Source organism: Diaporthe batatas (assembly GCF_019321695.1).
Source record: "Diaporthe batatas strain CRI 302-4 chromosome Unknown Contig00008, whole genome shotgun sequence".
Classification (NCBI taxonomy): domain Eukaryota; kingdom Fungi; phylum Ascomycota; class Sordariomycetes; order Diaporthales; family Diaporthaceae; genus Diaporthe; species Diaporthe batatas.
In genome coordinates this window covers 573,175-589,124 of record NW_025408555.1, presented here as the reverse complement: position 1 = coordinate 589,124, position 15,950 = coordinate 573,175, and the positions used below count along the sequence as shown (strand labels likewise).

General features: G+C 47.7%; 4 protein-coding genes across 4 annotated transcripts; 2 read left to right on the top strand and 2 right to left on the bottom strand.

Annotated features, from left to right (window-relative positions):
• Nucleotides 1-659: 659 nt before the first annotated feature.
• Nucleotides 660-4,419, top strand: KVR01_007247 (uncharacterized protein; the record flags this gene model as incomplete). The annotated part of the gene is made up of 5 exons (XM_044785142.1): nt 660-739; nt 805-3,763; nt 3,852-3,902; nt 3,976-4,022; nt 4,140-4,419. The coding sequence occupies 5 exons, from the start codon at nt 660-662 to the stop codon at nt 4,417-4,419; spliced, it is 3,417 nt and encodes a 1,138-aa protein (XP_044643500.1).
• Nucleotides 4,420-6,217: 1,798 nt separating this feature from the next.
• On the top strand, nt 6,218-7,580 carry KVR01_007436 (uncharacterized protein). Its single transcript, XM_044787735.1, has 2 exons — nt 6,218-7,131; nt 7,207-7,580. The coding sequence occupies exons 1-2, from the start codon at nt 6,408-6,410 to the stop codon at nt 7,416-7,418; spliced, it is 936 nt and encodes a 311-aa protein (XP_044643689.1). The 5' UTR covers nt 6,218-6,407; the 3' UTR covers nt 7,419-7,580.
• Nucleotides 7,581-12,112: 4,532 nt separating this feature from the next.
• Nucleotides 12,113-13,303, bottom strand: KVR01_007329 (uncharacterized protein; the record flags this gene model as incomplete). The annotated part of the gene is made up of 2 exons (XM_044794980.1): nt 12,113-12,981; nt 13,066-13,303. The coding sequence occupies 2 exons, from the start codon at nt 13,301-13,303 to the stop codon at nt 12,113-12,115; spliced, it is 1,107 nt and encodes a 368-aa protein (XP_044643582.1).
• A 1,061-nt stretch (nt 13,304-14,364) lies between these two features.
• On the bottom strand, nt 14,365-15,048 carry KVR01_007494 (uncharacterized protein; the record flags this gene model as incomplete). Its single annotated transcript, XM_044788648.1, has 1 exon — nt 14,365-15,048. One exon carries the CDS (start codon nt 15,046-15,048, stop codon nt 14,365-14,367), a length of 684 nt encoding a protein of 227 aa, XP_044643747.1.
• Nucleotides 15,049-15,950: the final 902 nt, after the last annotated feature.

Here is a 15,950-nt window from a genome sequence, read left to right as displayed (position 1 = left end):
AGTGATATCGGCAAAACGAGGCATCGAGCACCTTCCTAATCTGGCCTTGAGGCGCTTCTTGGACTGCGCTATTCTACAAGTTATGATTTGATTCCTCATAGTAGGAGCAGTCGTCCCCAGAATAGGCGACAAAAGGAACGGGAAAGATATGGTGCTGACAGATTATTCAGAGATAACACTCGCTTAACTTTCAAGCTGATACGCGTCTTTGGAAAATGACTCTGGAGAAATTAAGAAATGAAACGCTGAGCTGACGCCAAGAAACACAAAGGATTCGACATTGGCACTACCATAGGGTACTTACTAACGAGGCTACCACGAGGTCTTTGGGCCATCGTCGGATCACTTGTTTTTAAAATGAATGGCACGACTCACGAGACAATTGATTTCACGTGTGGGCACTGCAGTGCAACCTATTATGAACCCCCCTGAATCTTGCATGATAGATAGCATGTACCAGCCGACTTCAGATGTTAGAAACTCGGTCAATTGCATGTCGAAACTCGGTGGTCTGTTAGGCATTGAGACTATAGGAAGTCCATGACTGTAGTCTCCCTCATATACTTAGGTACTATTAAACCGCCCACTCGGGGCATCTGGGCTTTCTCTTCAAGGTTCAAGGTCTGCAAGTCGAGCCCGCCGTCCATGAGCTCATCATCATGCTGATAACCAAAGAGAGCACTCTCGCTGCGTTGCTGCTTAGCTTCGCCTTGCTCGTTGTAGGCCAGGACTATAGCTGGTGAGTCTGCCCTAAGGTCCTTCCCCCACAAATACCTACTGGGACGACAGCTAAACCAATAGCAGCGGACCAGGCAAGCCATGTGCGCTCGGCTGCTGCGGTACCAATGGCGTCTGCGGCATGGGCCCGGATTACTGCGCGCCAGGGAACTGCATCAGCGAGTGTACGGCAAAGTCGGACTGTGACCCAGGTTGGGGATCCGAGTGGTCCAGCGCTGAGAAGTGCCCCTTGAACGTATGCTGCAGCAAGTTTGGCTTCTGCGGCACCACCGAGGAGTTTTGTGGCGACAGCAAGGTGACCAAACCGTCCTGCAAAGGCACGAGCTCCAACCAGAGGACCATTGGCTACTATGAGGGCTGGTCCACCACCAGAGCCTGCGATGGCATGTACCCAGAGAATATCCCCGCCGGCGCCTACACGCATCTGAACTACGCCTTCGCCTTCATCGACCCCGTCAGCTTCGCCGTTGCCCCCATGAGTGACACTGACAAAGACCTTTGGCCACGCTTCACCGCGCTGAAAGAGCTCAACCCAGGCCTCAAGACCTTCATCTCGATCGGCGGCTGGTCCATGAACGACCCTGACCAGCCCACTGCTACCACCTTCTCCGACCTGGCGGGCTCATCTGATGCGCAGGACAAGTTCGCTAAGAGCCTGATTACCTTTATGTCGACGTACGGCTTTGACGGCGTGGATATCGACTGGGAGTATCCTGTGGCTGAGGAGCGCAGTGGCAAAGAGGCCGACTACAAGAACTATGTCACCTTCTTGAAAAACCTCAAGTCGGCGCTGACCGCCAGCGGTGGCTCCTACGGCCTGACCATCACCGTGCCGTCCAGCTACTGGTACCTCCGGCACTTTGATATTGTCGAGATCAACAAGGTCATCGACTGGTTCAATGTGATGACATACGACCTGCACGGCACCTGGGACTCGACCATCGAGTCACTCGGGCCCAAGGTCATGGCCCACACAAACCTGACCGAGATCGACCTGACGATGGATCTCATGTGGCGCAACGACATACCCCCCGAGAACATTGTCCTGGGCTTGGGCTTCTATGGCCGGAGCTTCACCCTCGCTGACCCGAGCTGCAAGACGGCCGGGTGCCCCTTCAGCGGCGGTGGCGCCGCAGGCGAGTGCACCAACAGCGTCGGCACCCTCTCGTTTGTTGAGATCAACCGGCTCATTGAGGCTGGCGCAACTGTGACCCTGGACAAGGATGCCGCCGTGCAGATCGTCACCTGGGACAACGATCAGTGGGTCTCTTACGATGATGCGGAGACCTTCAAGATGAAGCTGGACTACGCCAACAGCCTGTGCCTCGGCGGCTCCATGATCTGGGCCTCCTCCACCGACGACAGCCTAGGGACGGCGGCCGCTGCACTGTCCAAGTCCACGGGGCACCTGGCGCTGTCCCTCAAGGCGGTCGACAAGTCGGCCGACACCTTCTCGCAGTGCACCTGGGGCGCATGCGCCAAGGAGGGCGAGACCAAGTGTGATGGTGACCTCAGCGCGGCGCAGTATGCCAGTGGCAAGGGCAAGGGCAACGCCGGTTTCTACAACGACTGCCCCAAGGGCCAGGTCCGGCCCTACTGCTGCCCCAAGAACGACGTGCCTACATGCCAGTGGAGGGGCCACGGCATCAACTGCTCCAACGAGAAGTGTGAGGAGGGCGAGGTCGAGGTCACGACCCACGTCGGCGGCTGTTTTGCCGGCCACACCCGCCTCTGCTGCTCCCGTACCTCATCAGACTCGGCCATTGGAACATGCAAGTGGGAGGGCGCGTCCCCTGTGTGTAGCGCTCCGTTTTCCTCGTACGGATGCGACGACGACAGGCAGGAGCTGACATATAGCAACTACGGCGCCGGCGGGGAGCAATACTGTTTCACAGGTCACAAGAGCATGTGCTGCACAAAACCCGTTGTCTTTGAAGGGTGCAAGTGGTACTCAAACTCGCACTGGTACGCACCGTGGACCTGCGACGCTGGCTGTCCCTCGGGAAAGATGGCGTTGGCCACCGACCCGACGAGCTGCTCCAAGGGCAGCCAGTACTTCTGCTGCGATAACCCAGTCAAGATCCCCGACAAGCCTGATGTGAAGCTCGATTTCTGCTATTCAACCGACGGAGACTTTGTCGAGGCGACCGAAAAGGATGACGCCGCAGAGGATAGCGATGACTACCTCGAACTGTGGTGGTACGAGGACGAGTGCTTCTCCATCCCCAACAAGGGCGACCCGTCAAAGCAGAACCAGAGGAGAGATTTGATCGCCGACGTAGATGTGGAAGGCTTGCATCGCAGCCAGATCGCAAAAATATTTTTGGATGAAGGCAGCGTGCTTGAGGTGCCCCTGTCAAGCCCATGGGTCCAGGACCTGCTCCATCTCAGCACAGCTGCTGCCAGTTCCGGATGGCGTCCGGACCGCGGGCAGCAGCAGGGGGACAACAACAGCACGCTCGAGGAGAGAAACGGCAGCAGGTTCTCCAAGATTTGCAGGCCAGACAAGACCGTCATCAACACTTTCAGCAGCTCACCCTATCCCGGCGTCGGGAAGCTTACGCCATCACGCCTCGTCTATAACCTGGGCACTACTGGCATCTGTTTTGGCGCGACGCTGGTGACGACGGCGCATTCGCAGCTGGCACAGGGCTTGAAGACGGTGGTAGAACACGTCACGGAACTGCAAACACCCAAGGCCTTCATGAACAGCCTGCTGGCCCATGTCCTCCCGAGCGGCACCACCGGGTTTAATCTGCGGTACAATGCAGAGACCATCTTCGGCAAGAACGGCTACTTTGACTATACCCTCAAGGGTCTGGGGATCGACGGCGACTTTCCTAATATCGACCCCAACACAAAGATCTCGGCATTCTTCTACAAGGTGCTTGGCAGCACCGATTTCAAAGAGAACCTGCAGTTGCTCACAGCCAAGGAAAACTCGCTCAAGGCTGCCATCTGGGGCCTGTATACGAATATCAACGCCGACACAAAGTGGGCCAAGATGTCGCCAACGACACAGTTGGTGAGTGGTCTTGAAAGCTTGCGTCACCGGTCGATGGAAAAGCTTCGTGACTTGATATGTGATGAGTGCCGCGCTAATGGCCATTTAGGACGTGATGTGGCGTTTGAAGACGGTGGTCGACTACTTGAACCAGCAGGATGTTAGTTCTGTCCCAAATCCAGCTTCCCTATTAACCCGAATATTTAGAGACCCTCATGCTAATGACCCACCAGGTCCAAACCTCGCTCGAGGTGACGCGGGATAAGATGCTAGCCATCTTGTAAGTCTTGCCTCCTCTATCCCAGATACTACGTGTCCACCCCTTGAGATGAATGCCTTCAAGGGCACATGGAAGCCCCAACTGTCAGCTGACCCATTCTGCCCCCAAAACAAACAGCGCCGCAATGGACAGGGTCCTGCCAAACTTCATCACGGTCGGCGCCGGTCTCTCGCTCGAGGACGCCATGGACACGTGGTACCGCGACCACTTCCAGACCATGACGGCCAACCTTGTCGCGTATGTGCAGCGGCGGCTGCCAGATATGATCACGTTCTGGCAGAGCCCGGCGGGCCAGAACCTGCACGGCGCTCTCAACGCCGCGGCCATTGTGGCTGACTTGGTGGACTTTCAGAACAATGCTGGGGCGTACCTGGCTATTTCCACTGCTTTTATGTAACGAGAGCGAACATTGAGTGTTTGCTTGTATTTCATGTATATATATGAATACATACAATTAATATTGGTACCAGTCGACATCAGCAGCACTGGACGGGTGGCCTCACTACCTAAGTACTAGGTACCTCTTGGCTGTCGACGGTGGGCTTACCCGACTCAGGATCTGTGGATGTGACAGTGGCTGCCTCGTCGCGCACTGCCTCTACAAGGGAAGGGTCATTGATGATCTCCATCAGCGTCAATGTTGTAGTCAGCATGCTGTTCAAGTTCAAGCCATAGGCGTTTCATCAGTCCAGTTGTGCCCAGACATGCTCCTTATCAATGATGCCCTGCTGCCCCGCCACGAGGTAGACCGTTTTGGAGCCTACCCTAGGGTAAGTAGAAGCGCACAGGGCCGCTCTTCCGCAGTGTGTCTTGCGCGCAAGATATGGACTTTTTGTCATTGGACATGGATTCCAAGGTTGCAGGGTGTTGTCGCCGTTTGAGATGTCAATGGAGTCAGGGATTGACTTTGGCCCCCCCCTTCCTTGCCTGCAGTTTGGAGACAAGCACTACAAAGGTAACAACGGATGTGATGGTTAGGAACGAAAACACCCCTGAGACGCTGATCGACTCGAGCAATGACACACTGTTGTGTCGTTCATGATTTCCATGGCTTTGTTGGTCGATTCAATTCTGCGAACCCATCATATGATTTACAGGTCGCTGATTACAGAAAAATATTTACTGGTATAACGGTGTTGATGTGCAGAAGGCTGCCACCAATCATATATCCGACAGTTTCCAGGTCCAGTTGGGAGTTCACCCCAGCAGGCTCAAGGTTCGGCTGGTGCGTTTCAAAATTGATTAGAGTTCATAAGCTATGCTGCTAAAGCTACTTTCACATACGGCCATAGATAGTGGAAAATACGGGATCCCGTCCGCTCTCCCATAGTCAAGCCACTAATCGCTGGATTAGTAGTTGGGTCGGTGACGACCAGCGAATACCCGGTGCTGTATGTTTTTTGCTCCACTATTTTAATCCAGCCTCCCATCCTTACCACCCAGGTACCCTTGGCCATTTTTCCGTCTTTTCGTACTATCATGGCGTAAATGGAGCCTTAGGAGCTAATGTTGGTGTAAGTTGTTTTCTTTATGTAAGAGCATGTCACCATTTTGGTTCTAAGCGCTGAGAGCATGAGCTTATCCCAACCTACTATCAACGTTCAGGGCCCTACCCCCGTCCACCCCAAATTCCTGCCTACTTTTTAAATATTGTTTTTGGTAACTGCGATCAACGGGATCACTGAATTCACGGCAGGGCTTGGTTCTGGCTGAATGTCCATGTACACGTTATCTAAGCTGTAATCTCAGCAGACTGATAGACCGCTCCTCCTTGATCCAATTGCCAACAGGGGTATAAAATTGGTTGGTAGTCTCTCTTAGAATAAAAAAGCTCCTTACCAGATATGGCTAAGGAAATGGAGCCAATATTCCGAAAGAGTCAGACCGGCAGGTCTGAGCCTGCCCGGAATACAGCTCCGGAGTCCTGCCGAAAGGATCCTAGCAAAATGATAGATCTAGCGCATGTGCATGCTAGTACATACCTAGGTAGTAACGTCAGCGCCTGCCCAAATGTTGAACGCAAAGTTATGACCATTAGAGCTAGATTCCTGCATGGCGTTAGGGCGCGCCAGAGAGCGTTGGAAGCCAGCAGGCAGCAGAGCGGACCAATGTCAAATGTCCCGTGGGATATTATTCCGACAACAATGATACACCTGAAGGAGCTATGGATCTAGTGTATAAGTTCTATCCCTTGGTAGCTGTGTAATTTACTCCGGGTGCACCTAACCAGCCTCACTTCCATAAGGGCGTTATTACTTCTGAAATAACTCCTCGGTACAAAGCTGCCAACTTCATCTTCAATACACCCTCCGATCCCGCCTAGTTTCAGCTTCATATTAGCCCTGGAGATCTTGAAGATAAGAGATTTGATGAAATCTAGCAAAAATGGCATCAACACCCCCTTCATACACCAAGCAGACCCATTCGGCTACCTACCCTGCCATTGATCCAACTCAGCCCGGCCTCTCAACCGCCGGCAAGGTTGTCGTCATCACTGGCGCGTCAGGAGGCATTGGTCGAGCTACGGCCAAATCCTTCGCCGCGTCGCGTCCACATGCTCTGGTCCTCCTTGGACGTCGCTCTGAGGCCCTGGCCGAGACCGCACAGCTCGTGAAGTCCAGCCATGGGGGATCCGACCTTATGATCCAGACTCACGAGGTCGAGCTATGCGATGCCCAAAGTGTCCGCGCGGCAGCCAATAAGGTAGTCGCCGACCTGGGAGGCATCGACATCCTGGTTCACGCTGCCGGCGTGCTGGCTCCTGTTGTTCCGTTGCTCGAGGCTGACCCAGCGACATTCCTTGACGGGTACAAGACAACCATCGTGGGCACGCTCGCCGTGGCTCAGGCTGTTGTCCTGGCCAATAACACAAGTTCCGCAGGCAAGGAAGTCACCTTCCTACACCTTACTACGGCTGGCATCCTCTTCCCTCCTTTCCCCGGCATGGGCGCCTACGTCAGTAGTAAGATGGCCGCCCTTAAGCTCTTGCAGTCTTTTGCTACCGAGAACCCTCAAGTACGCCTTCACCACATACACCCAGGATTCCTTGACACCGCTATGTCTACCCAGTTGTCAAAGAGTATTAAGCTACCATACGAATTTGATGACCGTAAGTTTGCCCCGCCCCAACCAAAACATGCCGAGATGGCACTGGCTAACAGTCTCACTCACCCCCCTCCTATAGTTTCTCTTCCATCCGACTTCCTTGTCTGGATCGCTTCCCCCGAGGCAAGCTTCCTTAACGGCAAGCTTGTGTTCTCGGCCTGGGACGTGGAGGAGCTTAAGGCCCGCCAGAAGGAGATCATCGGTGGTCCACCTGGAACTGGCGAGCTCTGGCTGGGTTTCCAGGGTTTCCCACGATTTATCGCGGGCAACCCTTTGCCGGGTACGCATTAAATAGACACACGATTGATTGCCTTCAGAGAAACTCGGCCTACGAGGTCTTCAGGAGCCGTAATATGAAAGCATCAGGCGTGCGCATGTAAAGCCGATCCATAATATTTATTCCAAAATCATCAGCTATTTCAAAGTAAAAGTAAATCCACATGTGTGAAAAACAATAAGTTATCGTTGAACGCTAAGTCTGTTTTATATTGCCGTGGCAAGTGCAGCCTAGTGTTAAGTAAAATAAAGCTTCAAGAGATGTGTTTGACAGTACCAAGATTTGCCAGTAGCTTGGCATCAAAGCTTATTTTCGCTTGGCATTAGTCCATCAATGGATCCTGACGCCGCCAACTGGTGCCACAGAAGCATATAAGGACGATTCCATGGTCAATAAAGGATACCATACCGTACATTAGTAGGTACTAAAGATAATCATTATAACGTTTATTTACCTATTTAACTATTATCCCTCTAAAATTAACTTTAAATATACTTAATATAAATAATAACTTTATGTGGTTTCGCTTCTATTCCGTATACGTCCGAGGACATACATGGCGCCTTCATACGGTGGTAAGCACTCAAGACCCAGCGCTTGGAAAGAACACAATGCCAATAACAATAGTTATAATACGATAGGTGCTTATAGCCTCAGCCTTACGACACACATAATAACTTTATAATATAGATAATTATTTAATCTTTTAGTAATTTCTTTATAACTAAATAGATTTATAAAAAAAAGGGTTATTAAGAGATAAAGTAGTTATAAAGAAGCTTTTATACCTTCCTTTATATAAGGAGTAAAGGAGTACTTCTTTCCCTTCCTTCTCTCTTTCCTTCCTTTATTCCTTTTAATACTAACTCCTCTACCTTCCTCTATTAACCTAATTAGTTAGATAACTATATTTAAAAATTTAAAAGTAAAGTAATTAAATCTTTAAAAGAGAAGTAAAGTTAATAAAGTTAAAAAGTTAAAAAAAACTTAATAAGAAGAAAAAGAAAGGGAATCTCTTTTAACTAGTTAGTATACCTAAATAAAAGACTAATTATAAAGGAATAAAAAGAGAGTTACTTAAAAGGAAGGAGCCTCCTTAATAAATCTATTTTTACTTTTATAACTACTTTTTCTTTATAACTATTTTTAACTTTTAAAAATTAATATTAATTTTTAAAATAACCTTATAATTATTAAAGTTTTATTTAAATATAACTATATATATTATTTTAACTATTATAATAATAGCTTTAAAGGGAGAGAAGTAATATAGTAATTAAAAGGTTATTAAAAGGTGTAAGTATTTATAGTAACTATCTCTACTACCTACTAACACACGGTATAGTGTTAACTAATACTAACTAAAATGTCGACTTAAGAGCAACGGTATAGTATCTATACAATAGACGGGTATAGTCTCTATAGAAGCGTCCTGTTAGTAGATCCTAACAAGTTAGGCTTCCATTGAATTAAATCTCCATGCCACCTGGCCTACAGATATGTTACATGCAGATATGTTTACAGCTAGATTATAGAAACTTGAAAGAATGGTAAAAGTGGGTATTTAAGCACTATAGACTAAAGCTAAAAGCGTCTGAACCAATGTACTGGTGTTTTTAAGTTCTTGTTTTTATCCGGCGAAAAGTAGACAAGGCCTTAAGTGTAAGTGATCACCAAGACAACCCCGAAGAAGCGCCTAAATGGCCTTAGTATAGCAGCTCATACGCATCTTCTACTTAAAGCCCTAAGTCTAACGTGGGCGGCCCAGATTCCGACCACCCCCCGATTCCGACCGCCTTTTCCACACAAACTCCTACTTTTCTACCCCCCCTTATTAAGTCTAAATAAAATCCTATAACCCTAACCTTAAATTTTAAAACTAGTATTTTAACTCTAATATTATATAAAAATACATAAAAATTTATTTTTATACCTTAATATTTTTAAAAAGAATTTTAAAGTTAAGGTATTTTAAAATATTAAGAAATATATAAAATTTTATATATTAGTATTAATATTTCTTATTATAATTAATTTTAATTATAATTAATTAAATAAATTAGTTATAATTTTACTTTCTTTTAAAAAACCTTAATTAATATTATTATTATTAAAATTTATAAGAGTTTTATTTAATAAATATTAATAATATTTTTAATTTTAAGTTTTTATTTTTTATAATAAATCTTTTAAAAAAATTATAAAGATATTTATATTTTAATTAAAAATTAATATAATTAAATAAAATTAAATTTTATATTATTTAATATTTTTAATATATAAATAAAATTTTATATAAAATATAATAATAATATATAACTAATAAAAGTTAATATTAGTTTTATTATAAATATTAAACTAATATCTACTTATCTAATAATTATATCTACTTACCTAATTCCTACTAACTACTTACTTAATATTAATTTTTCTAAGTAACTCCTTTATATTTATAAATAACTTTTAAGTCAGCACTAAAAGACCCTATAGTATAATTTCCTTCTCTAATTTTAATATTTTAGGTATAAGCCCTTTTTAGTATACCTTCTAGCACTTCTTTTAATACACCTTTTAGCACGCCTTTTAGCACACCTTCTAGCACGCTTTCTAGCACGCCTTCTAGCACACCTTTTAGCCTACATGTATTTAGGTACTAACTAAGCATTTAAATACCAACTAAATATTAGAAGGCTAAAAGTCTAGAGAGCTAGAAGGCTAGAAGGAGGGCTAAAAGGTTAAAAAGTATATAGTCTTCACCTTTACCTTCTTAGCTTCTAGCCCTCTAGCATTTAGTTAGCATCTAAACACTTAGTTAGTACCTAAATGCATATAGGCCAGAAGGCTTAGAAGGTGAAGGTGAAGGGTCCTAAAAGGGGTGCTAGAAGGGGTCCAAAAGGGGCTTATACTAAAAGTATTAAAAATTTAAAGAATCTTAGTTAGATATATAGTTTTATATAGGCCCTATATATAAATTCTTGTATTAGGTGAGTGGTTAAAAAAAACTAAGTAAGTAGATATAATTACTAGGTAAGTGGATGTTAGCTTATAAATACTTATTATTTTACTAATAATTCTTAATATTTTAAAAGTTTTAACTTTTAAAATTCTTTTAAAAATATTAAAATAATAATTAATTTGATTTAATATTTTTATATAAAATTTAAATTAAAATAATATATAAAAAACTTAGGGTTAGGGTTTTAAAAAAAATTTTAGATTTAATAGAGGGGGTTGAAAAGTGGGTATCTTAATAGTGTGTTTGCACTAAAAAGTAGGTAGTCAGAATTAGGGTACTATCGGAATGTGGGCCGGGGACGTTAGTCCCTTATTCAACACCCTAGGGAAGGTAAAAGAACATGTAAGGAGGCTTTAGGACGTAGGGAGGAAGGAAAACAGTATCGATTAGTAGCTCTCTATACCCGAATATACTACTACTACTCTGCTCTTACGCTACGTGTACTCATTCACTCTACTTACGACCCTTACCTCTTACATTGAGGCTGTGCAGATGGGTGGCTCGGTGTGCATTGGCAGCTTTGTCAAAACCATCACGGTCTGGTTGCAGTTTCGATTTTTAAGATGCCATGCTTGGTGCTGACCATGCCAGCCCGACCTGACGTATCGACGATGTAGTCCATCTAGATGGTTCTAGAGGATCCATCTTTCCTAATCCAAGTGGTGGACACGGGGCGCTCGCGTGCGGCCGGGGTGCTCTGCGCCCGGAGCACTGGGTGCGAACTCGACAGAGGCGACCTTCGTCTGGTCGAACTTCTTGACGCCGGACTCTTCTGCGTGCTTGAACAAGACTCGTCTACCTTGGCTCGGCTCACGTGCCAGGCGTTGGATTTCCTCGGGCTGGAGAAACCATGTGGATGGAAGGGGTGGAGGGCGATGCTTTCAAGGTTGAAGGCCATTACTTCTTAGAAACATATTACTATGTCGTGATAAAGATACCATCAAAATAAGTGTTACTGGCTACACTAAGCGTTTGCCTTTCAAAATCCATAAGGTAATCAAGCACACGGAAAGTTCACTTTCAAGACGGCAGTATTAAGATCACCATAATTTGAGATTGAGTTCTCATCGTTACCCCGAAGGCGTATCGGCATCATCTCATTCTAAAGTATCCTCAACTAATCTCCTTATGAACGATATCTTGCGTCATTCTAGGCAGACGTAGAAAAGAAGCGTGAAATACCTGCCAATGATAGTGTCATCCGTCCACGCCACTCATGCGTCCGTCGGGTTCGTCCAGTCCGCCAGCCATTCACCATTTTCGTGGACTTATTGAGATACTTCCGCAAAGCATCCCGCTGGTTTCCATTCCCAGTCACACGTGATTCATGTGTCGTGGAGCCGAATTCACCCAAACCGCAATCGTCGCGCTCGTGGTACCGGTCAACCAGATAGTGACGGCGTGAACATTTCGGTGCTTTTGCTGGGAGGTTGAAGAGAAATAGGTGAATACTTGGAAGAATTTTCATGACATGCTACTGCCAAAATACCAAATGGCCAGACTCTTCCAGCTGTGACTGTGCCGGATGCTTTCTCTCAGGATTGCCATCGGTTATTGAATTTGATGCCTGATCCGTCGCAGCAAAGCGCTCAGTGTCTGCCCATAGGTGCCTCCATCGATCATTCCGCCCTTCTTGATGTATCGGAAAATGATGACCCAAAGCTCATTGCTGTGGTAAAGCGGGCAGATCTCCTACATCGTCGATCTCAGCTCATGGGCTCTGATTCGGACGGCATTCTCCACGGCCTGGAGTAGCTGGACTTCGAATCTCAGGTACCGCTTGCCAGCGTACATAGTGGCGTCGACGAGGACGACCTCCCCGTCCCGGGCGTTCTTTGCTAGGTGATCGATCTGAGACTCAACGCATGACAGATACTTTTCGATGTCCTTGTAGGACAAATACTGGCGCCTGTCGGAGTCGTTCTGGGTAATCCGGGCAGCCCGGTAGCTGACAAAGCGTGCGGTGAGGACCGCAAGGGTCTCGCCGCGGCCGCTGCGAGGTTGCAGGAAGGCGGCGACAGCCTTCGCGCTCTCGACCGCGTCCTGTTCGATGGCCAAAGAGTCCGGGTTCTCGCCAAACACGGACGGGGCACTTCCGAGGAGGTCCCGGATCCTGGTCTTGTTGTACAGCTCGTATGGCGAAACGTAATGGTATTTCGGTCCGGTTATGGGGCCATAGATCAGGTACTCGTCAGGATACTCGTCCTCGGTCAGGTCTGCGCGGAGGAGATCGCAGGAACTCCAGACGTGCTCCTCTATAGAGCTCGTGTCCAGTACCGCGATTCTAGCCTCCTTGTTGTGAGGGTAGCGGGAGAAGCGAAGGGCCGTCATCCATGTCTGGGTCCACGAGCTGAAGTCTGACACGATATTCTCATCTCCCTCCAGGTGACCAGAGATCATGGCGGAGAGGTGGAGGGTGCGCCACATGCTTGTTGGTATGGTCCCATCTAGGAATCCATGTGGGACCACACCGTGTGGTCCATTCAGCCTCTCGTCTTCTCCTCCTCCTGAGTCGGGAGTAAAGCCCCTGAACAAGACTTGGGGCGTGAATGTCTTGGCATCTACCAGTTGACAGGATATATTTTGCTTAGTACGGTCTGGTCCATGAGAATACACAGTCGATATCAAGATGTCACTATACTTACACTCAAGGAATTTTCTCGCCTTCATGTTCATCAACCATTCTTTCTTATTTGCGGACATGGGGCCCGCACGAAGAGTGTCATCATAGATGGCGAATTCTGGGAGCTTTCGCCATACCCCAGAAGGAAAAGCCAAGACTCCGAACAGGGTGCCAAACAGCCTTGAAAACATTGAGGCGACAAACTTTGGGTGTCCTGGCTTGGTAAAGACCGCCACAGTATCTGGATTCGGGGGAGGCATGCTGATTTCTGTGATGTCTCCTTTCTGTGTGTTGTCGGAATGTCGAAGCTCTGAATAGGTCCGTGGACAGGACGGTCAATGATAGATGGCGGCTGGTAAAAGAAGTGGGATGTTCGTGATACTGAGAAAACTACGTTTGGGGTGGGAAAAGACGGTCGTGATACTTGAGTATCAAGTATGTGCTTTCTGAGGTCAGACGATCGCAGCTACAGCCTGAAATTCACAATTGATCCTGGGAATCCACCAACTTCACTTTATATGGCCTTCATATGTTAAGATCTGCTAGCATAGACCAATCAAATAGTCTTTTCTGGATACATAGGAGTTGAACGCGATCTGAAGTCATTCACGTCGCCGAAAACAATGGTAGTCACTGAATAAGGCAACACTGCAAACAGAAATATTCACTATTCTATTTATTTTTGTGTGCACAGAATGACTATTTGCTGTTGTGGTTAAATAGTGTCTTTGCTGTTGTGGTTAACAATGTGTCTGCTAAATTCTGCTGGTGATGTGGCCAAGTGCCGGGAGAAAGGTGTCTATGTTTGGAGAGGACCCCGAACATAGCCCTTGAGGTCTTGGGAAGTGAAGTCTGTTCCGCACGTGTGGAAGGGAAAGCTAAGGTACCTCAAGTCACCTCACAATTCCATAGCAGATGGTGGTATCTAATGTACATATGTATAGCCGGCCTTCTGAGCCAATAGAAATCAAGTACATCTATTCGCGATCAGATCGAAAGGTCAGGCCACAGATGATTTCCACATGGTGGGTGAACAATGAGAAGTGCACATGTGAACAATTTAGGACTTCAATGTTCACAAGGAGATTATCCCGACAATTTCACAAATTTTACGACAATTTCACGTGGCTGCAACAAACACATATCCGTTGGAAGCGTCCTTGCTTTGTCTCTGATGTTGATATCAAAGTTGGAAAACCACCGCATTATCTCCATATTGACAAGGTAGACCTCAATAAACTGCTTCCCTCGTTCACGAGGAATGCCTCCACTGCTTTCCCCCATCATCTCCACAAGATCTGCGATCAATGCCCCATTCTGCTCAACTGAGACGCTGCCGTCTCAAAGGCCTGGACTCCCGAATCGTGGACCCTCTCCTCTTCCTAGACTTCTCAGATTCGCGCTTCCAATACTCGTTTTCCAACTCTCTGCGGTACGGGTTGTAGATCCTCGACTTCACACCTTCCCACGTCCAACCCAGAATGTGCACGGCGTTCTCAGCCGCAAGTAGCATTTGCAACTCCAAGACCAGGGCTGGTGAGAACTCAGTGCTCACATTTGGCACGGCCAGGGAGATGTACCTGGCGTCGCCGCGCATAGCCAGAGCCTGTAGAGTGTCCCTGACATGGTAGAGGAATCCACGAAGACCAGCAGAGGAGAGGGTTTGGAGATGTTTGGCTCGGTGAAAGTGATGCCCGACAAACTTCGCCGTCAGCATCAAGATTGTGTCCAAGGTGGCGTTCGGGGGCCGTAGGACTTTGGCGATCCTCCAGCAGACCCGGATCACATATTTGAGGGGTCGGGGGACGGGCGCCGCCATGATAGCCATAAAGCCTGGTATGCTGAAAAACTCATACACAGGGACACAGTGGTATTTGGGCCCACTGACTGGACCGTAGACGTGGTATTCCAGCGTGTATGATTGTCTAGCCAGTCCCGAGACCTCCAGGTCAGGAGTATACCAGACACGTCCCAGCATGGATTCCGTGTCGAGGACCGCGATCATGGGGGATTTGGGATTTCGTATATTTATCGTCTCAGCGAAAAGGAGCGCAATTTCAAACACTTGGCTCCACGAGCTGAAGTGTGAACGCATTTTCCTGTCTTGTCCGAGGTGTTTACTGAGCTCGTTCTGTAGGTTGGGAACTTCCCACATATCTTCGGGTTGCTCGCCGTCCAGGAACGCGTGAGGCACCACTCCGGTCATCGAGTTCAGCCTCGGGTCGAGGCCGCCGCCAGACATGCTATGAAAACCCCGGAACAGAAACCTTGGTATGGCGGTCGCGGTACCTAGGTCGAGATGCATAGTCAGAACAGTTGCAAGATAACGCTGGATGATGGGCTTCCAAGCTTAGGGTCTCTGGAGGCGTGGGGTAGTTGAGAAATACTTACAAAATAGGAATCTCTTCGATGCCTCCAATAGTTGCTGCTCCTCGGAGTAAGGCAATTTGGGACGATGACGGCCTTTGAATTGACCGTGTGGGTGACCAGCATCTGGGATGAAGACCACGTCATCTTGATTGTCTCTTCGATCGACGGCTGCTGAAACCAGCACCCCAGACAATATGTGAGAGTACGCCGCAACGGCGTTCTGGTGCTTCAAAGGCTCCATCTCCTTGGAGCCGACAAAGGACGAGGGCCACACCGTCTCACGGTCACCGTCGTTTGGGTCATTGATACGACCCAGAGAGGATAGTTGACTGGCGGAGTCCGACGCGGTAAACGGTGGGAGGTCCCGAAAATGTGTCGTGACAGTCGCCCCGTTTGAGTCTGACGGCTTCGCGTAATAATTGTAATCGATGCCAACATCAACGACCTCCAAGTCCGAAATAAACATCCCTTGATTGGGGTGATTTGAGCCGTCTTCGCCACCTGTAGATGATAGTGTGCTTGTATGAGGTGACGTAG

Coding starts and splice junctions, on each gene's coding strand:
- KVR01_007436 (XM_044787735.1), top strand. CDS start 6,408: ATGGCATCAACACCCCCTTCATACACCAAGCAGACCCATTCGGCTACC. Junction 7,132..7,206: donor ACCATACGAATTTGATGACC/GTAAGTTTGCCC, acceptor CCCCTCCTATAG/TTTCTCTTCCATCCGACTTC.